The following is a 27,608-nucleotide window of genomic DNA, read 5'->3' on the forward strand; positions in this document are numbered from 1 at the left end:
CTATTTTCAACTTTACGCTGATCAGAGTGATAGAAATGATCTATATAAGGTCCATATAGTGAGTGAATTCAGGAGAACAAATGGGTTTCCTAAATGTTATTCATGACAAAATTCCATAGTTTCCAAATAATTTCCAGGATTCTCAGTCCTTCCTAGATTTATGATTTATACAATTTATAATACAACAGACTGGATGAATAAATGGATGGATGAAAATTAGAGGGATATATGGATGAAAATTGGATAGCTGGATGAACATTGGCGGGAGGGATGGATGGATGGATGAAAATTTGAGAGATGGATGGATGAAAATTGGAGGGAAGGATAAATCAATGGAAATTGGAGGGGTTAATGGATGGATGGGTGAAAACTAGAGGGATAGATGTGTGAATAATGGAGTGATGGATAGATGGATGAAAATTGAGTGAATTCAGGAGAACAAATGGGTTTCCTAAATGTTATTCATGACAAAATTCCATAGTTTCCAAATAATTTCCAGGATTCTCAGTCCTTCCTAGATTTATGATTTATACAATTTATAATACAACAGACTGGATGAATGAATGGATGGATGAAAATTAGAGGGATGGATGGATGAAAACTGGAAAAATGCGTGAATGAAAATTGGATAGATGGATGGATGAATAGAGGAGAGATGGATAGATGAATGGATGAAAATTAGAGGGATATATGGATAAAAATTGGATAGCAGGATGAACATTGGCGGGAGGGAGGGAGGGATGGATGGATGGATAGATGGATGAAAATTTGAGAGATGGATGCATGAAAATTGGAGGGAAGGACAAATGGATGAAAATTGGAGGGGTTAATGGATGGATGGGTGAAAATTAGAGGGATAGATGGATGGATAGATGAAAACTGGAAGAATGCGTGAATGAAAATTGGAGGGATGAATGGGTGAATAGAGGAGGGATGGATAGATGGATGGATGAAAATTGGATGAATGAATGGATGAATAGAGGAGGGATGGATAGATGTATGGATTAAAATTGGAAGGATGAATGAATGGATGAAAATTAGAGGGATATATGGATGAAAATTGGATACCTGTATGAACATTGGAGGGAAGGATAAATCGATGGAAATTGGAGGGGTTAATGGATGGATGGGTGAAAATTAGAGGGATAGGTGGATGAATAATGGAGGGATGGATAGATGGATGAAAATTAGATAGATAGACGAACATTGGAGGGATGATGGATGAAAATTGGAGGGATAAATGAATGGATGGATGAAAATTAAAGGGATAGATGCATGACAAATGGAGGGATAGATTGATGCGTAATGGAAGGATGAATAGATGGATGGATGAAAATTTGAAGAATGGATAAAAACTTGAAGGATGGATGAATAAACATATGAATAACTGAATAGGCTGATAATTGAAGGGAAAAGTTGATTATGGATAAATTAACAGATGTCTGGTGGACAAATTGCTGGAAGGATCCAACTTATAGAAAATTGGAAAAGGAGGAATTCTGGAACACAAAGATTGTTTCATACTGATGATTTTTTAGACGAGGCCTGTAATAAAGTCAAAGAACTAATCCTCATTCTGGATTTATGGAACATAAAAATGGAGAAAATCCAAATTAGGCTGCTGTGATTCTGGTGGAATGGTCTGCAAAAAATATCTGTCTACAATACTCAGATAATTTTGAAGAACACAGCTCCAGTTAAACCCAATAAAACAATAAAACAGCACTTAATTATACACACTACTTCTAGAGCACTGTACAACATCTATTGTTCATTATATTTAATAAAATGAAAAGTGTTAATACAGTTAATATAGTTACACTTCAAGCCTAAATTGATTATTTAGGTTCCAAGTAACTTTTTAATTTAAATAAGATGTTTCTTCTGGCTGGAATAATGTCAAAGTTTTGGATTAGCTGAGTTCTGACTTGACTCGATAGGAAATCTGGGGAGGGATCCAAAGATTGGGGTGATGGCCTGGAGGCCTTCCAACCTCAAAAACGGTTCATCATCAAAAATAATTTGTGGGAACACCAGTGGGAACCTGCAAAAATAAAGACTGAGAATGCTGATATACAGAAGATTTATTGAGAAGTGTATAAGTAATTTTCAAAATTACTTTTTTCATAAAAGGTAAATAAAAACCTTTTACATGTTTTTTTTTCTTTAGACAGATATCCTTCACACATTCCCAGTTAGAAAGTCAAATCTAGACTAAAAATAAAATTGTAAATCTAAATTTGCCAAGGGTATGAATAATTCTGGACCTAACTGTAGAGTGAAACTAATGCAGCACATGTAAAAAATAAACACAACAACCCACAAATATAAAAATTAGTACTGCAGTACTGGAATATTAGTGTTGCTGGAACTACAACTCCCACTGAGGGCCTTTATAGGATGAAGAACTACAGCTTAACTAAATAATGACATACCTCAGACCAGGGCTGATCTCATTTGTACATTGGGTCACTTTGGCATCATGAAATTACTAAAAGGGCCGGTTGCACGAGTATAGATGACACTTTTGATTTCAGAATTGAATTTAAAGTTCACATAGAAATATAAAATGCACAGTAACAGAGACATAGCACCATTAGGCCGAGTATATACAGTTTATCTGAGAAGAAAAGTTGATATGGGGGTCAGTTACACTTTAGACTCTCATCATTCTGCATCACTTTTTCTCTTTATGGACATTTCTGTTTTTTTTTTAATGTGTTGTGAAAAAGCTGACAATTAGTGGCAGGATGCTGTTACTATACAGCCCTGAACTCCTGGTCAGGTCTGTCACCGTGCCATTCCAGTTTCCCCCTGGTTGCGCTGTGGTTGCCGTGTCACACTCCTCCTTCGTCACTGCCACCGCAGAGCGATGCCCCGGTCGAGCTGGGGAAGCTTTTTATTTCACTGAACTACTTTTAGCACACGGGAGGCTCTCACAGAGGAAACGGAAGTTCACACATGTCATCGCCACCGAAAACCTCTGACATACAAGAGCACATAAAGGAAATTCTGCATACAGCCCACCGTCATGCTAGAGCCCGTTCAAGCTCTTTTCCTTTAAGCCCGGCTCTGCAAATGTGTTTAGTTTAGTATATATATATTTTATTCGACTATTCTAAATATTTTTCCATCAGCTAATGTTCTCCAGAAAGCCTTATTTTTGGGTTAACCAGAGCAAAGATCTGGTGAAGGACTGCTTTCAGTGAGTGTCAATGTTTAGTAGGTGAGATTTAACCAAACATTTTTTTCCCCTGGACTTTTGTTAAAGAAATAATTAACAACAAGTCAATAATGAAAGTTTATTGTGATTATGTGGCTACTTAAAATGGGAAAAAAAGTAACTTAGAAAGGGTTTCAAAAGATTCATTTCCCATGTATACGTCTCCCCCTGGTGGTAGAGAAATTGTAATAAATGTTATAAATCATTTGAACGATGACAAGAAAACTCGTAATTATATATATAAAAAAACTTTAATGCAAATTGTAAAAGCTATAAAGCCAATAAAAAAATAACGGTGTTGTGTTTTTATGGAACAATCATAAATGCATCAGATTGCTCTCAGTTTCTGGGCCAGTTCCTGTGATGATCTCTGCGTCAGTCTGCAGAACTAGGAAAACGAGGTCTAATGCTCTCGTCCACGCTTCCTGCTTCACGCTCAGGTTATCATAGATTTTCACAGTCGGCGCTTCGTCTGGTTTCGCTGCAGAGAAAACGCCATCCTCTCTGCCGCTCTCCAAAACAACTTGCAAACACTTCCCTGCGTCGATCTCGTCGCTGTGAAAGTCACGCAGGTTCTCGCTGACAAAATTCCTGGCCTCGGCTGCAGAGAACCTCCCGGCGTTGACCATCACGGCCGCCATGTAATCCATTAGACCTTCTGCCATGAGCTGTAACACCAGACCTCTGTAGAGCTCAGCTGCTGACCCAGTTTTGCCTTTGTCTTCCACGCCGCGGCACTCTGCTTGCTTTTGAAGCTGACGAACGCAAAGCGCCTCTGTGGCTCCAGCACCAGGCAGCAGCGCTCCGTCTTTCAGTGCATGGTGTAAACGGTGAGCACAGGCCCAGAACTGGTCCTCCAGCGCCTGCAGCTTGCCACGTATGCGGCTCGTTATGACCGCTGTGACCGGTCCACCCGTCCCGCCGGTGGAAATGTTCACCGCTGTTAAAGGCGTCCTCTCGCAGCCGCTGAGGTCCCTCCAAATCTCCAGGGTAACGCCACTGCCGACACAAGGCTCGGTTAACTGCGTGGCGTAGCCCACTGGGACGGCTCCAGTAGAACCGGCGATGATCCCCAGAACCGAAGAGCTGACTTGTTCCACCACGAGGACGTTATTTTGGCAGCAGTGCTGGATGACCTTCTGGCTGGCGAGGCCGGAAGTCAGTATCAGCTTCACTTCCAGGTCCAAAAGTAGCTTCAACACTTTTTCCATCCATTCATCCGCTTCGCCGCAAGCTGACGAATCCAGGCGCTCACGCACACGGGCCGCCGGGAGGCCTTTGAAGCCAAGATGGCGGTAGGTCTGTGACAGATCTCCGGTAACAAGAGCAACCTTCAGGGGTCGATGTTTTAGCACGTGGGCGACCGCAGCCCGTTCGTCAGATAGAAGAAGAACGCAGCCGTCAACGACACACGCGCACTCCTCTGGTAACCCGGGAAGAGCGCAGGTCGTCACTTTGGAGACGTCAAACGAGGGATCCCCCACGTGCGTCGCTCGTTCGTCTTTAGCAGCATCTGAGCAGCTTCAGCGGCTAATTTCATAGCGCTCTCACAACCGTGGCTCAAAGACTCAGCGATGACAGCTACGTCTGGGAGCTGTGAGACGTCATCATCCGTCTCACAGAAATGTCTACTGAGCCTAACCTTTCTCTGTCCTCTGGCGTTTAGACACTTTTCATGAACCTTCGCTGACTCTCGGGATGCCCCAGTGATGGGTTTCTCTGACCGCTGAAGTCCTAAACGCGGAGGTGCGGCAGTGCGTTTCCCCATTCCTGCGAGGTCCTTCAATGAAACTGAGGATTTCGTGCAAACGTTCCGGCAAATATCAATCCCCTCAGACATGGCTGCGATGATGTGTTTAACTGAAATCCCTCTCTGGAGGCAGGCCAAAGCAGCACGGCTCCACGCTCCGGCGATGAACAGCAAGCATCCCGACCCCGTGCGGTACCCTTTGTGATGGGCTCGGACGGTCTCGTGAACCAGCTGACCCACCGAGCATCTGGGCTCCAGGTTCTCAATGATACGAAAGCACGAGCACACGAGAACCGACTCCCCACTCGCTTCATCTAGGATGAACTTGTAGCTTTTAACGGGGCCGACGGAGGACCGCAACGTTCCTGCCAGCGCCGAGACTTTCTGGAGTCCAACATGTTGTCGACTGTTCATCATTACGCTTCTGCAGCATTACCCAGACTGAGGGAGAAACAAAAGAAGCAGAAAGACTTGATGTCAACACAGTTTCAAAGATTCTTTATTGTCACCGCTTGTTAAAGTGGTGAAATTTCTTTGGCCACTCTGGCTAAGACATAATGAAGACAAAAACTGGCAATGAACAAGTGTTACATTGTTTTTTCTATCTCCCATCATAGCTATCAAAAGATTTAAAAAAACAGTTAAAGATGAAGATTTGTTCTATCTATGGAAAAAAATCTTAAGAAATGATTTTATCAGCATTATGCAGCAGAGGATACTATGTTTCCACAGCTTCAGCATACATTACAATGGGTGTTTTTACTCTTCAACACAAGGGAACCACTGAAATGACATCTAGTACTTAAATGACACCAAATAGTAAAATAAATTAGCATAAGGAAGGTTGAATGAGTAAATCTACCAAATGAATGCAGCCAACTAATGTCGGATTTGCCTAGCGAAATATTGACTACAACAAACAATCACGGTAAAGCCCCTGGCTGATCATTTTTTTTCAGCTCAAGTAACGGAAAGGATGATGAACTCACTTTGCTCTGCATTTCAAAAACAAGTCTAAATAGAAAAGTGAATCAGGAGTTTAAAAAAAGTGGTTTCAGACCTCAGAGCTGTTGTATCTGGCAACAAAACAGAGAAATTGTAAAACGGAAACATGCAGGAACATCAAGGAACTCATTAAAGCATCAGGGTAGAAAATTGAAGAGCCTCATTCCTTAAAAAGAGACAATGCACAACATAAGCAGTAAAAGACGAATGTCAGGAGTCATAGTGTAGGAGGAACTAAACCAGTGGTCTCAAACTCCAGGCCTATGGGCCAGTGTCTTGCACCTTTTAGATGAGTCTCTGCTTCAATACACCTGACTCCAATCTAAACTCATTAGCAGAGCTTTGCAGAGCTGGGCTGCATCCAAATAGGTCTGTCGGCACAGCAGTCCGAAGCTCCTTTGCTCCCCACAACAGAGTTCTTACTGTTGACACCATGAAAGGTCAAGGAACAGGAGCTATAATTAGACCAATGGAGTCCAGGGGTCTCATTTCTGAAGCTTGTGTACGCACTTTACCACGGTAGAGTGGTGAATTGCAACCAAACAGCATCATGATTCCTTTCACACGTTCAAGCTGCACGACATCCAGCGCTCATTACAGCAATCATGTTTAACAAGTTGTTTTAAACGTGGACATCTGTGCTTTTAACTCTGATTTTCACATTTGATAAACTTCTCTTTGAATTTTTTTCTGTTTCTTTGCTTTTTCTCCGGGGTTGCCGTTTCACCCATACAACAAAAAAAGATCAGCTGACCTATTTTTAATACGCATTAATGTTCATGAGGTGCTTTACATTGACCATTTAAGGTTGAATCTGGGTGTGTAGAGGGCTGAACACGAGGCAGAACCTGGTACCAAACGTTCAGATACAGCTGTGACTATAAAGGAAGTGTTTTTTTTTGGTGTTGTACACTCTTAGTACGGATTCTACGCAAAGTTTTATAAATATGACCCCTGGACTGCATGCTAGTGTGGTAGTTCAGCCATTTGATCCAGGTGTGTAGGGCAAGGGACACGTGTAAAAGTTGCAGTACACTGTTCCTTAAGGATTTGAGACCACTGAACTAAAGAGAAGGAAGCAAATGCCAGTGGACTAAAAAGGAACAGAGAGAGAGAGAGAAGGATCCACATCTATGAATAGGAAGAAAGTTTGATTCAGGGATAGATAGTGGGGGAGTGGTGGTCTAGTCGTTAGAGCAATGCGCTTTTGTTCAGGGTTCGAATCCCACAGACTGTAACTCTGGGTCCCTGAGCAAGACCCTTAGCCCCAGAATACTCCCAGGGGGCCCTGCAGTGGCAGCTGACTGCTCCCTAAGGGACGGGTTAAAGCAGAGGACACGTTTCATTGAAATGTTGGCTGCAATGACAAGTAAAGATTATTAATATTATTAGCATTAGGCAGAGAAGACGATGCTGGAGCAGCTGTTTGGTAACCTTACTCTCAGCAGATGGATGTCGTTTCGCCGAGCTCCACACGGCGTCAACACATCCGTCTGGACTCGCTGCCGTTGGGAGGGATTTCAACACCACATAAAACGGACGAGCCAATCAGGATCGCCGGGCGGGATTTTTGTCGATGTGACGTATCAGAGACGCGACCGTTTGGATTCAGACAACAATGGTGGCTCGCAGCGAGGAAGCAAGCAATAACACTGATTCTGCTATTTCATCAACGTTGTCCAATCTACCGAATGTTAATTCTTCAAAAGAACACCAGAGAACGGCTTTGAAGGCTTTTGTTGGTGGAAACAATGTTTCCGCCCTTCTCCCAAGCGGATTTGGCAAGAGCTTGTAGCCCGTCAGTAAAGATGATGGACAAGCAGTTTATCCAATCATATGCAAGGATTATTGATAAAGCCCTTCCTTCTGAAATACATCTCCAATGGAGCGATCCGTGGAGCTCTGCAGGACGAAATCCATCTGCCAGGTTAGCTGATTAGTGTCATGCCATCGAAACATAAAAATTATTAGATGAAGAAAACATTTCTACAGTCTGATTATACAGGGCTGCCATTCTCTTTCTCTACATTCAAAGTAGTTTTGGTAAATTTGGTTTATGAAAACAAATGCCTCAAAAGGTAAAGCTGAGATGCAGAGATGCAACAATGCAAAACTTTGTTTGGTTTATTGAGTCCAAAATCTATTTGTTTGCTTGATCGGACTACAACTTGTTCCATTGATAACAATCCTGTGATTGAATCTGATAAAAAAATATTAAATAAAAACTAGAAATACTCACTTTGGGTTACCAACACACATGTAATGCTCAAATTCCATTGTTTATCATACTCAAATTTGCAGATTTTTAAAGTATAAATAAAAGTAGGCCTACTTTATATTTATGGCACATCTTTTACAGATGCAAGGCGCAGCGTGCAGGCTAACACTTTAATAGCATTGTTTATTAAATTAGCTGCGTTTTATCACAAATACAGTAAAACAGTTTTTTTCTGAAAATATAACAGTTCAAACGTTATTTGCGGAAACGAGCCGTTACCTTTATTTTCAACAGTCTGAACGGTTTGTTAGTAAGCTCTTCTCCCGGACGTGTGGGATTTGGTTTTGAACAATGCGCATGCGTTGTGTGCCCTAGTTGCTGGGCAACAAAAAAATGGCTGAACGCGATTGGTGGAGAAATTTCTAGCCCGCCTGTGTTGTGTTCGGATTGGCTGACATAACCACATTCCTTTTTTCCCTGCGTTTTATTGGCTGTCGGATGTGTCAGTTATAATTACAACCGTTGTTGGCTTGCTGCATGTTTTGTTGACATCCACTAGCAAACACAACACTGAAGTTACTTCCCCCCCCTCTGGTGGATTCGGCTTTTGAAATGGTAAACTGCGTGAAAGTGTTTAATCTGCCATGTCTGTTCTATTCACGACGGTTTTTTTTTTTGTTCATTTTCGTCTGAATGGCTTTGCTTTTTGTGTCGTCTAATTAGCGCTTTTGCTAGCTAGCTCGATTGTAGAAATGAAGCAACAATGCGGCACGTTTTGTTTTGCAAACGTCTTTTTTTCAGGCTTCAAGTTACCGGAAACCAGCTCCATCCGCGGCCCCCAGGAAAAAGACACACTCCAAAACCGAGTTGACCGAGGAGCAGAGGCAGGAGATCAAGGAAGCGTTTGACCTGTTTGACACGGATGGAAATGGAACGATAGACGTGAAAGAACTCAAGGTGGGTTTTTGTTAAAGGCTAGACGCCGCTGGAGCGAACAGAACCTTGGCTTTAATTGGCTGTTTGTAATTGCTACAGGTTGCCATGAGAGCTTTGGGCTTCGAACCAAAGAAAGAGGAAATCAAGAAGATGGTCGCAGATTTCGTCAAAGATGGCTCTGGAACTATTGATTTTGAGGACTTTCTCAGTATGATGGCCCAGAAAATGGTGAGTGTTGAGCACTAGGAAAAAATACTGTTAACATATTAATTTACGCTCAGTGGATGGATAAAAAGGCTTAAAATAAATCAGTATTTTATTGCACAAGCATGATCTCCAGCCTTTATTCAAATATTTATTCAGTGGAGAAAAATGTTAGGAAACATTTTTTAAGCAACGTCAATAGTGCACCAGTATTTTAAAAGTTATTATACCACCACACAGTGAGTGAGCAAGATGGTAAGGTAAGAAAACTCCAAAATCCATTGTTTCAATTCAGTTTTATTTATATAGCATCAATCATCTCAAGGCACTTTACAAAGTCAAGTTCTATCAGATTATACAGGTTGGTCAAAAAGTTTCCTCTCTAAGGAAACCCAGCAGGTTGCATCAAGTCTCTCCAAGCAACATTCGCTCCTCCTGAAAGAGCGTAGAGCCACAGTGGACAGTCGTCTGCATTGTTGATGGCTTTGCAGCAATCCCTCATACTGAGCATGCATGAAGCGACAGTGGAGAGGAAACTCCCCTTTAACAGAGAGGAGAACCTCCACCAGAACCAGGCTCAGTATGAACGCTCATCTGCCTCGACCCACTGGGGGTTAGAGAAGACAGAGCAGAGACACAGAAAGCACAGAAGCACAAGAAGCACACATTGAACCAGGAGTACTTTCTATGTTAGATGGTAATAGAGGATGATCTCTCTTCCCTGGATGATGTCACAGCTAACAGAACACCAGATCAGGTGTACCTATTATGAAGAGAAAAAAGACAGAGAACATAAAGTTAAAAGCTTAAATTACAACAAGCAATGCAAATTGGAGAACAGTAGGAGAACTCAGCAGAGTGAGAGAAATAGATCTCAATGTCCTCCAGACTGCTAGCAAAGAGTGGCCTAAACATATCAACCATTAAAGTTTATCTATATGCCAACCAGCAGCTTGGGAGGCATGTCAGTGAAGAGCCTTTTCCAGCCTACCATCTCAAACGGAGACATGTGGCGGCAGGTGTGTTGAGAATTTATATGTGCTTTGGTCAGATGAGACTAAGGCTACGTTCACAGTGCAGCCTGACGTGACCCAATTCCGACTTTTTCTGCCCATATGCGACCTGGATCTGATCTTTTCATGACAGTCTAAACAACACAGATCGGCTTTTTTCAAATGCGACCCAGGCCACTTGGATATGTGGTCCTGAATCTGATACGTATCTGACCTTTTCAAATGCGACCTGTGTCTCTACGGCCAGGTCGCATTCATCCGACCTGTACGTCACGATACTCGACAAACGCCACTATTCTGCTTCCTGCTATGCAGAAGTGGGAAAAAAAACGACACCCATGGCTGACAACAATTAACATGGAGAGCAGTCAATGGAGGGAAAGCTCCGGTTAGAAAACAAATTAAAGATCGCAAAATGTGCGTCATCATGATAATCCATGTTTACTTCCGCAGTGAGCACGTTTGCTACATGTGACATCATCGTGTCCTCAACTGCGCATGCGGGACACTTAAGTTGCATGAATTCAGTTCACAAAGGAGATCACATACAAGTCGCATATAACGACCACACAAAAAATCCGATTTCACAAAAAAATCGGAATTGAGCATTAAGGCCTGCAGTGTGAACGTAGCCTTAAGAGTATTTGCAACCTTGTCAGAGCACCTTCATCATGACCAGAAAACATGTAAAAAAAAAATCTGGTGGCCTCTGCAAGAAAAATGATTCGACATGGGATCTTTTAGCAAGATAAAATTCCGAATAGGGCTTAATTGAAATAGTTTGACCTCCGAGTGGGCCATTATCATTAGGAAAGCGTGCAATGGCAATATTTTGATTTACCAAAAATCGTAATTTTTCTCATTTCCATCTTTCCTCTGTCAATACTGAACTTCAAATATTACATTAAAAACAATATGCCATGTTGATATATGACATTCGTTATATATATATATATATATATATATATATATATATATATATATATATATATATATATATATATATATATATATATATATATATATATATATATATATATATATATATATATATATATCTATCTATCCATTTTCCAAACCGCTTAATCCCTCATGGGGTCGCGGGGGTTGCTGGTGCCTATCTCCAGCGTTCACTGGGCGAGAGGCAGGGTACACCCTGGACAGGTTGCCAGTCTGTCGCAGGGCAACACAGAGAGACAAACAGGACAAACAACCATTCACACACACACTCACACCTAAGGACAATTTAGAGAAGCCAATTAACCTAACAGTCATGTTTTTGGACTGTGGGAGGAAGCCGGAGTACCCGGAGAGAACCCACGCATGCACAGGGAGAACATGCGAACTCCATGCAGAAAGAACCAGGGGTGTACTTGAACCCAGGACCTTCTTGCTGCAAGGCAACAGCACTACCCACTGCGCCACTGTGCAGCCTATATATATATATATATATATATATATATATATATATATATATATATATATATATATATATATATATATATATATATATATATATATATATATATATATATATATATATATATATATATAAAAAAAAAAATTTCTAGCAGCCTTGGATGAAAAACGTTCATCAAACACAAAATCAACATTCTTCCATGTGCATCCCAGTCCCCAGACTTCAATCCCCTAAGCACGTCTGTGAGCTGGGCACCGAGGAGTCTGGATGATCTAGAGCAGGGCCCTCCAACCAGTAGCTTGTGAACTACGAGCAACTCTCAACCACTTTCCAAGTAGCTCCCCAAAGAGTTCATGAATTAAAATCATGATTAGTCTATTAAGATTTACCTCCTGGCAAACCCGTTTTAGTTGAGCTAAACAGCATTTTATAAATCCGCTGGTAAACTTTGAGAAAAAACTAAATTGTTTTTTTTTTCACATTACAGTATGCTGTCAAATGAACGTTACAAAACACAAATAGCTCCTTGCAACTTTCATTCTGCTAAAAGGACCTGGAAAGGTTGGAGAAACCTGATCTAGAGATTGTTCAGAGGAAGGGTGAATAATTCCTCTCCGAATGCCCCAGCATTGTGAAATATTATAAAAGACTAAGTGCTGTTCTGTTGTCCAGTGTGTTTGAATGCAGGGATCATAACTGTGCCATCTTTGATCTTTGTTAAAATGCCTTAACATCACTGAATAACCCTGCGGTGTTGTTTCAGCACTCGTCTGTCGTGCTCTATGGTCGTCTTTATATTTCTGTTTTCTAAATGCTGTAGTTTTGCAAACAAAATCCCAAATGTTTGGTGTTTGTCTCAGTTAGTGCCCTGAACAGTGGTTTTTAACCTGTTTACAAAGAGCTTCAGTACATACAGTAATCCCATGTTTCCCGTCTACTGTGATGCCAATAGAATGAGAAGGATACCAAAGAGGAAATAATGAAGGCTTTCCGGCTGTTCGATGACGACTGCACAGGAAGAATCTCCTTCAAAAATCTCAAAAGAGTTGCCAAGGAGCTGGGAGAAACCCTGACGGACGAGGAGCTGCAGGTACTGCACATCTTTCATTTTGTTGCAAAATTTTCTGTCTGATCTTATAGGTTCTAGTAAAACATAACTTTATAGGGGGGAGGTTTGTTTTCTTGAGCCACAAATTCCTACAGTGTAAAAACCCACGTTTGGGCTGTGAATAACTCGTCAGTGAAATTATATTAAGATAAAAATCTTATCACAATGTTCCTAATAATAATGAGGAGAAAACACAAAGAGGATGGCATATTACTCTGACAAAATAAAAGTTTCCCCAGTGAAGATGTTTCACTGTTTGTAAAATATTAAAAGTGAGACAAAATGAAATCTGGAAGTAGTTGATTTTACGACTAAACAGATTCCATTAAGTAGTTAGGTTCTCTCTGTGCCCTGCTGCCATAAATAATATGAATACATGAACTTCGCAAACATAATGCAGTGACCTCAATGGTTGGTTGCTGCTGTGAAATGCGGCCAAACACACTTCCCACGGACTTGACTGAATTTTCCCTTCCACAGGATAGACTTAAACATAGACATCTTTATTTGTCATTTTGTATGCACAGAGTGCGTACAAAACGAAATTTCGTTGCATACAGCTTGTAAATTGCAGTAAAATTTAATTACAGTATAAAGTGCAGCAGTGATTTAAAAGTAAACAATTTAAATGTAGATATATTATAGATATATTATGCTGTATTCTGTTCTATTTCTGGTCCGCCTCTCTCACTGGCTTCCATGTTTCCAGGCTGCTGCTCTTTTGCCAAGATAAAATACCAAATACTGCGCTCTATTTTGGCTACCCTGTGAACTCTCATATGATTGGCTCAGGAACCAGGAAGTAAACACGGGCTACACGCTGAACCAAAGTAGTTGTGCTCCGTAACCTTTTGAAAGGAGGAAAACTTGAGTAGGTCATTTTTGATGGAGATGACCGATTGTTTTTAGGGAATGGTACTTCCATCCCAGGTGACAAATGAGAATGATTTGGGTTGATTTTTACAGTAAATTTCCTACTTGCTGCTAAGATTGATTAAAAATCTGACTTTGCATCCAAATTTGTGTGCCCACTCAAAAGTGTCTATGTGCCGTACAGTAAATGATCCTAATACTAGGTTGGAGCTCCTTTTGCTTGAATCACTGCATTAATGCAGCGTGGCATGCAGGGCGATCCACTTGTGCGTGTAAGTTCATTTCTGACATTTTATTCCTCCACACCGTGCACGAGAACTCACCCTGAAAAATGGAAATCTGCATTAAAGGTGCAGACTTGCCACAGGTGATTGACTCATCTTTAAATTTACTATATTGTTCGTTCAGAGTATTTGTTACCAGCAGGTCAGGTATTCCTTTCTTGGTCTTTCCAGCATTAGAAGTTAAATTCTTACTGTAACACGAGTTTTAGAAAATAAAAATGTTACCAACACACTAAGTTGCTTCAATCTGTTGTATCGCAGTATTTGTTAAGGAAGTTGTTTGGGTGATCTGTCAGTATTTTATTTGGATGTAGTTCACAGAAAAGCCAGTGGAAGCAAATTTAAATCATTGCATGAAATTAAGTAGAAACCTTTCCATAGACACTTGGTGCTGTTTGTACTTTAAAATGTCACAGAAACATACACAGAATTATGTGGCGTCAGAACACGGTTTTCGCTTGGTTGATGCTTTCAACTTATTTATTGAGCCTATATTAACCAGGTATCCAGGTACCAAACAATAAATGTGATGGACTGCAATGATTCCAATAGAGCTCTAAAGTCATTCAGCATTACCAGAGCTTTACATTGAAGATCAAGCTTGTTGTTGATTCCCAGAATTAGGAGCCGATAACCAGAAGGATTTCTTGCCTAGTCCAGTTCCTACTTTGGGAACAACAACCTGCAGATCCATCAATCGAAGTGTGGTATTTATTTGTTTTTTAACAACATGACATAAAAACTTTTTTGCAAACAATTAAGTATCAATGACTTAGCCTGGCCAGCTAGACTGACTTGCGGTGTATGCTCTGCTTATCAGTTTGGTAAGGAGCTGAGCTGGTAGAGCTCAGCTCTACCTCTTCAACCAATCGGATGACCACGGATGTGACGCAAAAAAAACCAAAAAAAAAAACGTTATTTTTTATTTTTTTTTGTAGTCTGTGAAACATGTCATGCAATCGAGCAAACTCTACAGTGGACAATTATTTTTTTGCCGCTTTTGTATAAAAAAATCAGAGGATACATAATTTACTCACGTGCGCCTTTCTTAACCTTCCAAGGCACCAAGCAACAAAAATCTCTGTATGCATCCTGACTGTTGTGGTAGCAGAAAAGCGCTGCTGCATCATGGGTAATTCTGCCGCTGAGTGACACATCGTAAAGGCCAGCCAGGCTGACTTACGCTCCCAATGACTACCAATGACTGAGACAACAGGTACACAGTAATAGTAATGGGACATCTAGTTAGCGTAGCATAGAGCGTACAGTGCGTGAGGGGGCCAGAGATGGCAATGAAGCTCGGTGCTCCATGGTACGATCCATTGAGCATCCAGCGACGATGAACAGAAGCATTCATATAGAGCACATCACTGTCAGTCAATTACAGGTAAAAAAGGTGTTTCTACCATGCTGTGTACAGAAGCTCGTCACTTTTTCCACATATCTGTACCCGGCGCCTTCAGCCCAAGCCGAGCTCCCGGTATGGTCTGAAGAATCAGGGAAAGCACGACTCAGAAGCCCTCCTGTTGCAGCAACACATGTAACCTGGTGAAATCCTGCTCAGAGGGCTGTTTCACAAAACCCAGATGGAGGATTAAGTTGGGATTTTTCTGATAACCGGATTAAACCTGGACTTCGTTTCACAATAGCAGTAACACATCAGGCACCATTAGTCTATGCAGCTAGCCTGCTCCAGGCTAACAGCCCAGCTTAGTTAATCCTGGATCCTTATCTGTCCAGTCAGATCACACTGATCACAAACCAATGAGTTTTGTCAGTGATTCTGTTTTTTTTTTTTTTTGGTTTTTTTTTATGCAAATATACAATATTTATCTCAAGGTTGTTGTTTTTTTTTATAAAGCAATTGTAAAAAGGCATCTCTGAATAAAAGCTTTATCCTAAATGTTTCACAGGCACATTTGTTAGCAAACATTTGTAGATAAATATGAGAAACTGTTGGAAAAAGAAACCTACTGGAATACGTATAAAAGTATGATTATAACGCAACATGGACCATCTTGATATAAACAATATAGTCTCATCTTGTATCTCATTGATATATTTTTAAATTTGCGATATATTTCCCAGCCTTAAGGTTATGGTCAAAATTGGCAGGTTGCCAGTTCGATTCCCCGCTCCAACCATCTCAGTCGTTTTGTCTTTGGGAGAGCACTTCACCTCAATCACCTGCGGGCGGTGGTCAGAGGGCTGGTGGCGCCATTGTATGGCAGCCTCGCTTCTGTCAGTCTGCCCCAGAGCAGCTGTGGCCACTAACATAGCTCACCACCATCAGGGTGTGAATGGGTGAATGACTGACTGTGGTGTGAAGCATTTTGGGGTCGTTGGACTAGTTAAAGTGCTGTAAAAGTACAAACCATTTAGCATTTAATGGTTTTAATGATTGCACATGTCTAATCTGTAGGTTCCAAAAAATGCTGTGTTGTGCAGTTACACGTTTGTAAGTTATTTAATATTTTATCAAATGACCATCGTCTGTTAGGTATTGCCCAGTGAATATCAGCCAAACAGCTGATATTTACCGGACAATAGTTGTAAGGATGATTCGAGCAAACTGCACACATATAGAATAAAAGGAGTGACAACTTGTCTTCAAGTATAAGAATTTATTAACAGAAATAAATGCACCTCCAGAGAACACCGTCGTATGGCAAGGCAAGTTTATTTATATAGCACAATTCAGTATAAAGACAATGCAAAGTGCTTTACATGATTAAAATATAGCTAAATAAAACAGAATAGAAGCAAGTAGGAATAAAATGTAGATAGAAAATATAACATGAAAAAAAAACTAGTGGTGTTTCAGTTAACTAGAACAGTTGAAGGCAATCCTAAACAAATGTGTTTTTAATCTTGATTTAAAGGAACTCAGGCTTTCCGCACTTTTACAGTTTTCTGGAAGTTTGTTCCAGATCAGTGGAGCATAGGAACTAAATGCTGTTTCTCCGTGTTTGGTTCAGGTTTTGGGTATGCAGAGTAGGCTGGAGCCAGAAGACCTGAGTGCTCTGGAGGGTTTATACACTGATAACAAGTCTGTGATGTATTTTGGTGCTAGGCCATTCAGAGATTTATAAACTAACAGAAGGATTTTAAAGTCTATTCTTTGAGATACAGGGAGCCAGTGAAGGGACTTTAGGACTGGGGTGATGTGCTCTACTTTCTTAGTCTTAGTGAGGCAGCAGCGTTCTGGATCAGCTGCAGCTGTCTGATCCACTTTTTAGGCAGACCTGTGAAAACACCGTTGCAGTAATCAATTCGACTAAAAATTAATGCATGGATTAGTTTTTCCAGATCCTGCTGAGACATTAGTCCTTTAATCCTAGAAATGTTTTTCAGGTGATAGAAAGCCGACCTTGTAATTGTCTTTAGATGCTTTTGGAGGTTCAGGTCTGAGTCCATCACTACACCCAGGTTTCGGGCCTGATCAGTGGTTTTTAGCTGACGCGACTGAAGCTGTGTGCTAACTTTTGATCTCTCCTCTATTGGTCCAAAGATTATTACTTCAGTTTTGTTTTTATTCAATTGAAGAAAATTTCGGCACATCCACGTATTGATTTCTTCTAAACATTTACTTAGTGCCTTAAGTGGTCCATAGTCACCTGGTGACATGGTGATGTAAAGCTGTGTGTCATCTGCATAGTTATGGTAGCTGATGATGTTGTTTTTTATTATCTGAGCAAGAGGGAGCATGTAGATATTGAAAAGGAGGGGACCTAGAATGGACCCTTGGGGAACCCCGGATGTGATTTTTATAATCTCTCATGTAAAGTTACCTACTGATACAAAAAAGTCCCTGTCCTTTAAGTAGGATTTAAACCAGTGGAGAGCTGTACCAGAGAGGCCGACCCAGTTCTAGATTTGAATTTGCATGTTATCTATGCCATTGCAAGGCCTTTGTTGGGTAATGGTATAAAGCTTGTTACTCATCATTACTCCAGACTTTTTGAATTGAGAAATCTTCCGGGAGAGGAAGCGACACGTCTTCAACTACGGAAAACAAGTCCAGTTGCTTTGTTTTTTACTTTTTTTGGAATTAGCTGCTGAATGATCTGCTCTAAGCTTTTGGAGTTTATTTGGCTGAATTGGGACATTTTGTCAGGATAAGTTCCAGTTGGATACAGCTTTGGTTCTAGAGTTGGTATGGATGTACAAACTGATCCTCTAATTTTTAGGATTTTCTCAGTAAAGAAGTTAGCAAATTCATTGCAGGCCCTGGTGGAGTGGAGTTTGGAAGCCACTGACACAGGAGGATTTGTTAATCTGTTGACTGTGGAAAAAAAGACACGAGCATTATTAATGTTTTTCTTGAGGATCTCTGAGAAGAAAGATTCTCTTGCATTTTTCAATTGTAAGTTATATCTGTAAAGTCTCTCTTTATAGATGTCATAGTGAACCTGCTGTCTGTTCTTTCTCCACCTGCGTTCAGCTTTTCGACACTCCCTTTTTTCACTTCTAACTGCTGGAGCATTTCTCCACGGAGATTTATTCTTCCCGGAAAAAAACCTTCACTTTAACTGGAGCAATGCAGTCAATGATGTCTGAGACTTTAGAATGAAAGTTATCTACTAGCTCATCTACTGAGGTGCAGCCGAAGGTTGAAGTAGCAGAGTAAGCTTGAATGAAGGTTTCCGTGGCAATATCCTTAAAGGTGCGTTTTCTTATGATGTCCCTTTGGCTAAATGAACAGACAAGTGATCAGATATGGCAACATCAGTTACATTGATGTTAGAAATGTTTAAACCTTTAGTGATGATCAAGTCTAAAATATGTCCCTGTTTGTGTGTTGGTTGTTTAACATGCTGAGTTAAACCAAAGTTTCTAAGTGTGTCACACAGTTCTTTTGCACTTCTGTCTTCAGGGTTGTCAATGTGAAAGTTGAAGTCTCCCACAATAATTAAACAGTCATAATCAACACATATCACAGACAGAAGGTCACTAAAATCATTAAAAAAAGTTTGATGTGGACTTAGGAGACCTGTAAACATTCAGAAACATAGTTCATACCGGGCTTTTTACCTGGAGAGCCAAATGTTCAAAAGAGTAAAATTTTCCCAAAAACACCTTTTTACACTTTAGTAAATCATTAAACAATGTTGCCACTCCTCCACCTTTCCTTTGCTGTCTGCTCTCACAAAGAAAATTGTAGTTTGGAGGTGTCGACTCCATCAGTATAGCTGCTTCAGTAAATTCATGCAGCCATGTTTCTGTTAAAAACATTACATCAAGATTATTGTCATTAATTAAAAGGGATTTTCCTGACAGATCTAATGTTTAATAAACCCAGTTTACATGACTTGGTGGTTGATGGTGTCTCTGTGGCAGGTTGCATCTGACAGTTTGACTTTTAAGTACGATTGATTATTCCTGTTTGTTTTCCTTTTGCTTTTCTTATTTCTGCCACATACCATAACGTATATTACATATTCTCCGTCAAGAGGCCCAGGCTGATGCTGGAAGCAGTCTTGTCTGATAAGCGTGCGGCCAGGGCCCGGTGTACATCACAAGGAAGTTATCTGAAGGTCCTCAGGACAGGCATGTTCTGTGATATGTAGAGGAGGAGGAGGATCTGGACCTCTGCGTCCTTTGGAAGATGCTGATTTAGTCACAGAACTGCAGTTTTCAGAATATGTGGAGAGGATGTCAACCGTAGACCAATCTTAAGGACTTTGTTCATGTTATGAGAAAAATCAAGAAAAGGAACCTCTGGGCTTTGTGGAGATCAGGGGGAAGGGGGTGCAGTCTTGATCGGTGTTTGTGGGGATGGAAGTTTTTGGTCCTCTTTTGAGATTCGGGATGAATCCTCCTGTAGCTCTGACGTAGCCTCCTTCTGTGTCATCTTTCTGGCCATCTTTATCGTGGCTTGTTCGGGCTGTACTGGGCTTATCATTTGTTTTGGCACTGGTCGAGCTTTGTTTTGGAACAAAGCTGATTGTGCATGGTTCACAGAATAGAAGATGGTTGAAATCAGCCGTTTTGCACCTGACCTATTTAGAGAGAAACCATCTCTGTTGAGCAGATGTCTCCTCTCCCAGAAGATGTTAAAGTTGTCTATGAAGGTTACAGTTTGCATTATGCTGGTGAAGATTGTTTGCATGTTTTTTTCCAGCCATTTGTTTAGCATCAGAACTCTAGAGAAGGTCTCGTCTCCACAAGTAACGGGCGCCTGAGGGCCACTGAGAAACACCTTGACATTAAGGCCATCAACTAAGTTCAACAGACGAATATAGTCCTCTTTCAATACTTCTGATTTTCTTATCCAGAGGACGTCGCCCATGGCTTCAGCTTGTATTATGAGTTTTTCCAAGGTCGGTCGTTCTTTCAAGATCCTTGGAAGGATGTCTGATATATCAGACACCAGGCCACAGTTCGAATCGTTATAAATCAACACCTCTGTGTTTTTCTTGTTACAGAAATGTTTAATCCCACTTACAGATCGATTGCATAATATCAGGGTCCTTGGCCCTATGGCATGTCTTTTCTCTGATGTCTTGGAGCGAAAATCATTGACGTACCTCCTGATTGATGTCAAGATCCTCCTGGGTCACATTTTGGAGCGGAGCAAATCTGTTTCGTAACGGAATTCCAACATTTCCAGCAGGCTTACTCCTATCATTTGTTGTGGGAACAGCCCGCTGTTGTTTCACTTGTCATGGGACAGTTCTCTGTAGTATCGGCCAGTTTCCTTTGTCTAGGTGCGGGGTTCGTTGATCCTTTGGTCTTGCACCCAGAGTGGTCCAGGGATTCTCATTTTCCTCAGGGATCTGTTTGTTCAGTGAGTTGCTGGGCTGGTGGTCGCAGGCAGGGTTGTTTCATTTACATATGCGCCGTTTACATCATAATTTAGTTCGAGTCGGCATATCTTCTGTTCTATAACAGCGATCTTCTGTAGAAGTGTGTCAAGGTTCACTGTGGTGAAGGGAGGCATCTTTCCAAAATAAAAATCAAAAATAAATAAAAGGAAAATGAATAAAATAACTAAATACAACTTTCTGTGGTTTTGGCAAAGAGATAAAAAGGAGATAAAAAGTAAAAGGCAGGAAAATGCAAGCAAGCAGGGAGTAAGTAAGTAAGTAAGTAAAATTTATTTATATAGCACTTTTCTCAGATAAAAATCACAAAGTGCTTCACAGTAAAATACAAATACAAAAAACAGTATACAGCAATACTAAACAGCATTTTAAAACAAAATGAAAAAAAAAAAACAAAAAAAAAACAAAAAAAAAAAAACATACAAACGAAACCATAAAACCCACACGTCTAATTAAAAGCCTGCTTGAATAGCAGCGTCTTTAGTTGCTTTTTAAAAGAAGCAACAGAATTCATGCAGCGTAAAGAGAGAGGCAAAACATTCCACAGCCTCGGAGCCACTGCCTGGAATGAGCGATCCCCTCTAGTTTTAAAATAAGTGCGTGGGACCACTAACAATAATTGGCCCAGTGACCTCAGACTATGGGTCGGAGTATGGAGCTGTATCAGCTCAGAAATGTAGGGAGGAGCTAGACCATGCAGGGCTTTAAAAGTAAGGACAATAATTTTGAACTGGATTCTATACTGGACCGGTAACCAGTGCAAAGCTGCTAATACTGGGGTAATGTGATCTCTTTTGTTTATGTGAGTTAAAAGCCTTGCAGCAGAGTTCTGGACAACCTGAAGACGGTTTAGCTCCTTCTTGCTCAAGCATGTAAAAAGACTGTTGCAATAGTCCAACCGTGAGGAGATAAAAGCATGAATAATCATTTCCAACTCACCCTTTGAAACCAATGGTCTTAATTTGGAGATATTTCTTAGTTGGAAATAACAGTTTCTAACTAGTTGTTTGGAATGGTTCTCCAAGGACATTGCTGTATCGAACACAACACCTAAGCTCCTGAGGCTCGGCTGAACAGACGAGCCTAAGTCGGCAATATATTGCTTTATCTGAGGGATTTTACATTCAGGTGCGATAATTAGTGTTTCTGTTTTCTCTGAATTTAGAAGCAAGAAGTTGTCACTTAACCACTGTTTAATACTAGCCAGACAGTTAGTTAAGGAAGACAATTTATGAAATTCAGTGTCCTTAAATGAGCAATAAAGTTGAATATCATCAGCATACAGATGGTAGGATATGTCACTGAATTTACTGATTATCTGACCTAGTGGAAGTATGTATAAAAGGAACAAGATGGGTCCCAAGACAGAACCCTGAGGTACCCCACACGACAACTGCGTTGTTTCCGACATGATTTGGTTTACGTAAACACTAAAACTTCTACCAGAAAGGTAAGATGAAAACCATTTTAAAACTGAACCTGACATCCCAACCGAATCATGGAGTCTATTTATCATTATTGTATGGTCAACAGTGTCAAAAGCTGATGAAAGGTCCAGGAGAACCAGAACTGTATATTTCTTAGAGTCAGCTGACATCAGAATGTCACTCGAGACTTTCAGCAATGCAGTTTCTGTGGAATGTTTTTTACGGAAACCGGACTGATAGTTGTCAAACAGCCCATGGTTCTCTAGGAAAGTAGTGAGTTGTTCAGCTACAACCTTTTCTAAAATTTTTGAAATAAATGGAAGTTTGGATATTGGCCTGAAGCTCTTAGGTTGTAATGGGTCCAAACTGGGCTTTTTCAGTACAGGTTTAACAACAGCATGTTTAAAAAAGGTAGGAACGACACCAGTTAAAAGTGAGGTATTTAGCATATCCACAATACAGGGGCCAATAGAATCAAATACTTGCATAAATAGCACAGTGAGCAGAGAAAAAAGCGTCCGAGCAAGCAGAGAGGCAGAGGCCAACGTGTTGTTTACTTGTATTGACGATACGTTTCTATCAACAAATCCTCTCTACTAGGCTAGTGAAACTTAACTAAAAATGCTAAGTAAAATTAAGATTTAAGTAACTAAGGAACTATGTACACAAAATATCAAAAAGACAAATAAAAATAGTTGAAAACCATCATCATAAGAATGATTCCGTGAATCCAGAGTTCATTGAAGACCTAAGTTAGAAAACCAAAGTTTATCTTAAGGAATATTTTGAATGAGGTTAAATTAGCTTAACCATTTTAGAACAACGTTTGGTTTGTGTTCAACCCATTCACAATGCAACTCAGAATTAGATGAAACATTATTTGAGGAAATAACATTCATAAGAATTTGCTGCATAAAAAATCAATAACCCTTAGGACACTATCTTTTAGTAATGTAATTATTTCTCCAGAAAATAATTAAGACTCAAATTGTTAACTTAAGAGGCTAGACCCTTGTAGTATTATCGGACGATGGCAGAGCGGAATCAAGCAATATGTTTAAACAAACGGTAGTTACGTTTAATTAGGGTTAGTGGCAGGTTATTAGGGAGGCTAATGGCGGCTAATGCTAGCGGACATTTGACTTATTGAACAAAAACTTTTAAGATATATTTTGGTGTAATGAGCGGACCAGAAAACATTAATGTCCCATCAGTGTATAAAACAGTTATGGAAATAAAGTTTGTTGTAACCTCAAACATTACACCCAAAACACATCAGCATAGCTTCGTTTCAGGATTGGTTGCGGGTAGCTTAGCCTGTTAGCTCCTGGTCTTGCTCTGAGTCAAACCTTAAAAACCAATGAAAACACATTAAAAGTAAACCACTTTAAATGGCGTCATCCCCATCCTAACTTTCCCTATCATCTCTGCCAAACCTCTGCCTTTGTGTCTGGTTGTGGCGACGGAGCATCCGGGGTGAATGCAATTCGGTGCGTGGTGGCCTAGAAGTTTTAGAAGGCATCCTGCTTTGAGGGCCAGTCCCTTGGGGAGGGAGTCTCTGCTGCTTTTTGTAGCATTAGACACAGTCTGATTTTTATTGAGGGTTGTTGGCTTAAAGAGCCAAAAGGTGTTTAATAGTGTTATATATATATATATATATATATATATATATATATATATATATATATATATATATATATATATATATATATATATATATATATATATATATATATATACTTTGAACCAAGTGAAGCTTGAGTCCTGAATAGAGCATATTTACAGACAAAGAAGTTTGTTTTTTTTTTGTTTTTTTTTTTTCCCCCGTCTGAAATGCAAAATGTATATATTTATGAACAGTTCTGGCTTAATTACTGCTGAGTAGGTTATTCATTCAGCAGATGGCATGTTTTAGTCAGTATACTCCAGTTGCTGATTATTGAGTTACTATATTAGTTGACAATTATTTTAATAACTGATTAATCCGACTCTTTCAGCCCTACTTTTAGTGCTTTGTGTTTTAGCTTAGAGTCACAGCTTTATTTCAAAGTGTTCTAGAGACTAAAAACTGACCTTAATGTCTATTTATGGATTATCATTTTAAATTGCAGTGCATTCAGTCAGTGAATGATATTGACAATCAAATGAAGAATGTAACTGAAATATAATTCAAACTAAATGACACTGCATTTATTAAGCTTTAATAGGTTTTGGCCTTTATATCAGTGGTCCACAACCATGGACCAGTGTTTGAGGTGGGGCGAATGAATACAATGAAATAAAATGAAACAATCGGCATAAAAACCCTGAAGTGTGTTTGCTTATGTCCTGTCTACTCCTTAATTTTACTTTTTCCAATTGCAAAGTTCCTTACGTACTTTTAAGGCGGCCATCATTGGTCAGGCTCTCCTCAAAGGAAATGTCTTTAGTGACAGGACGGATGAATTCTTCACAATGTTTTTTTAGCCTCAGAAATACAGTTAGCCATCAATCCTGATGGCTAACTGATTTAATGGACATAATCTGGCCATTGTTCTCAATAAAACATCCTTTAGACGTCAAAAAAGGTTAAAAAATAAAACTGGACCTCAGCTCCATTGTTGAAGACATTTCACGCTTCATCTGAAGGGCTTTTTCAAATCAAGCAACATTTTTTTTTTTTTTTACTTTTTTTTGAATTTGGCAGTATATCCTTTAGACTCATATAATAAATCAAATGGATATAACGCAAGTTATTTTTTCTGTGTGGTCTGGTAGCAAATGAACAAACATTTTTCCATACTGATTTTTATTTTCTCCAAACTTACCCAGACCTGGAAAATGATAAAAGCAAATTCTCAACTTCTAAAGACTGCACAGGAACTCTTTTAGTCTGAGAATTGCAGGTAGTTTTTTTTAATATTGTTTCTGCATGTTGGACGGTCGCTTTTGTAGGATAGGAAGTGAACCTTTCTATGGGCTGCACGAGAAACGTTTTGAAACAATAGAAAGAAAAACAGAAACGTTAACGGTGCACTGTGCCAGTTTTGAAGTTAATATTATTTTCTTTCCCATACATGCCCTTACAATTGCCCATTGAGTAAAAATCAGGTATTCTCTGTTTACCGCAGTTGTCTCTGTAGGCTGGATTATTGAGTTTATGAGCATGATTGGGGTTGAATCTTCTGGCCGCGTGCGTGCCGTGGGTGTGATGCGCTGCGCTATTTTGATTCTTTGCCGTAATCGATGCATTAGCGAGACAACACGGGCTAACTTAAATATTTATAATTTTCTTACCTGAGAAGACATGACGCCTCTAAACAAAAGACCCGTGCAGTCGCAGCGGCAGATGATTTTCCTCCCATGCACAACCTGGTGTCATGTCAACGTGTCGCCAGAGGGGGCGCTTTTGTGCAAAAACCCTGGAACTCTCACTGTACTCACTTAAATAGCCTAAAAACATTATGCTCATAATCATACTTGTGTAGAGTGAAGGGTAATAAACTGTAATTTTGCAATTCAAAACATTTTAATTTGATACCATAAACAGTTAAAAAAAAACTAATTTAATCATTGCTTTGTTTGTTTTATAACAATATTTTCTGCATAACGTTTCTGTCCGTTACCCTAACAGGAAATGATCGACGAAGCCGACCAGGATGGTGACGGAGAAGTCAACGAACAGGAGTTTTTACGGATAATGAAGAAGACCAATCTCTACTGAGGCTCCTGAGTGTTAGGGTGATAAACGGGGCCTTTTCAGGATTCACACCTCACCTTGTCCCAACAAGCTTCTTCTGGGACTAAGATTTGTTTTCTTTGTAAATAAGTATTTTTATTATACTGGATCTTTGTACAGATTTTCTTTTCTACAAGAAAAATAAAAATATTTCATCAGAGCTGTTTGTCTCATGTTTATTTTAACCATGAAATGTTAGTTTAAGAAACCCAGCTGGAAACCAGCTTTTTTTTTTTTTACTCACTTTCGAAATCAGACGGAGGTGCTGAAATGCAGAAGCAGGTTATAAGACCGTGAAGATGTTAGTGAAAGTAATTTCAATGCATTGCATTCACTATGGTGCAGCTTGCAGAGCGCAGCATGCCAATAATGGACAGACAGGCAGACAGACATGACTAAGTTGATGTTGACTAATTTGAATTATGTTACTGTAAACAGAAATCAGCAGAGTGAACCTGAGATGAGTAACTTAGTAAAAGTGACTCTCGCTTTGAGGTTCTAAAGTTGGTATCGCCTGAACAGATCTGTTTTACCTACATCTTTTGATCGTCTTATAGGAAAGATGCTCCTACTGATTAATTGTAACATGGAAAGGAAGTCTGGTTTTGTCCAAAACATCGAACCTTGCTTAAATAAACAGGATATGTCATGACGTGTTTTTCCGAACCGTCAGACAGTTGTCTATTATTTTGTGGATGCTTGCCACCGATTATGAAAGTTGTGATAACTTATTCTAGACGGCGAAGGAACCTCAGGTGGAAAATTTGAAATGTTCTTTTTCAATATCAAATCCATCAATAAAAAAAAAATATTCCGTACGCCAAATGCTGATATTTAATATTTCTAATTCCTGGTTCAATGGGGGTAAAAAAATTAAATACAAAAACACTTGCTCCTTTACATATTTCTTCTGTTTTTGCCCAACTGAAATATCTCAGATCACCAAATACATTTCAATATCAAAGATAACCTAAGTAAATACAGAATTCAGTTTTCAGACAACGCTGTAAAAACCAGCTGGCTCTGTGGAAAAAGTACCGATCACCAAAACTTAATAACTAGACATCCCACTGACAGCAGCATTAATTAGTTGTTCATGCGATTGTGGAGGAGTTTTAGTCCACTATTCTTTGTAGAAAACTATGCCACAGAATCTCAATCGATTTAGGTCAAGACTTTGACTAGGCCACTATAAAACTTTTTTTTTTTTTTTAAAGCCATTCAGAGGTTGACTTGCTGGTGTAGTTCGGCTCTCTTTCCTGCGGCCAAACTCGTGTGCTTCAGCTGATGTTCTGACGTTCTCCCTTTAGGATGTTCTGGTAGAGAGCAGAATTTATGGTTCCGTTAATAACGGCTAGCTGTCCAGGTCCTGAAGCAGCAAGGCTGGCCCAGATCACCACACTTTTTGGCATGATGTTCTTTTTCTGAAACTTTGGAGGACACCCTTCAAACAGTTACACTAGTATCTCATCAGTGTGTAGAATATTTGTCATTTTTTAAATTATTTATAACTGCCCTTGGTATTTTGTTTTTGTTGCTTTTTAATAGTTTTTTGCTTTTAATTTACCATCAATTAGTTTAGCTCAGCAAAATGCTCCTGGT

At 39.9% G+C, this 27,608-nt stretch overlaps 2 protein-coding genes across 2 annotated transcripts; one reads left to right on the plus strand and one right to left on the minus strand.

Annotated features, from left to right (window-relative positions):
- Positions 1 to 3,308: 3,308 nt before the first annotated feature.
- Positions 3,309 to 8,627, minus strand: bbs12 (Bardet-Biedl syndrome 12). The gene is given in 3 exon segments (XM_012879211.3): positions 3,309 to 4,728; positions 4,731 to 5,414; positions 8,476 to 8,627. Coding segments are annotated over 2 exon segments (1,848 nt in total). The 5' UTR covers positions 5,391 to 5,414; positions 8,476 to 8,627; the 3' UTR covers positions 3,309 to 3,540.
- Positions 8,628 to 8,707: 80 nt separating this feature from the next.
- Positions 8,708 to 26,162, plus strand: cetn4 (centrin 4). Its single transcript, XM_036127298.1, has 5 exons — positions 8,708 to 8,811; positions 8,998 to 9,153; positions 9,232 to 9,360; positions 12,722 to 12,859; positions 25,902 to 26,162. The coding sequence occupies exons 1-5, from the start codon at positions 8,809 to 8,811 to the stop codon at positions 25,989 to 25,991; spliced, it is 516 nt and encodes a 171-aa protein (XP_035983191.1). The 5' UTR covers positions 8,708 to 8,808; the 3' UTR covers positions 25,992 to 26,162.
- Positions 26,163 to 27,608: the final 1,446 nt, after the last annotated feature.

Source organism: Fundulus heteroclitus, chromosome 23, assembly GCF_011125445.2.
Source record: "Fundulus heteroclitus isolate FHET01 chromosome 23, MU-UCD_Fhet_4.1, whole genome shotgun sequence".
NCBI lineage: Eukaryota > Metazoa > Chordata > Actinopteri > Cyprinodontiformes > Fundulidae > Fundulus > Fundulus heteroclitus.

Coding starts and splice junctions, on each gene's coding strand:
- cetn4 (XM_036127298.1), top strand. Junction 9,361..12,721: donor GTATGATGGCCCAGAAAATG/GTGAGTGTTGAG, acceptor TGATGCCAATAG/AATGAGAAGGATACCAAAGA. Junction 12,860..25,901: donor TGACGGACGAGGAGCTGCAG/GTACTGCACATC, acceptor TTACCCTAACAG/GAAATGATCGACGAAGCCGA.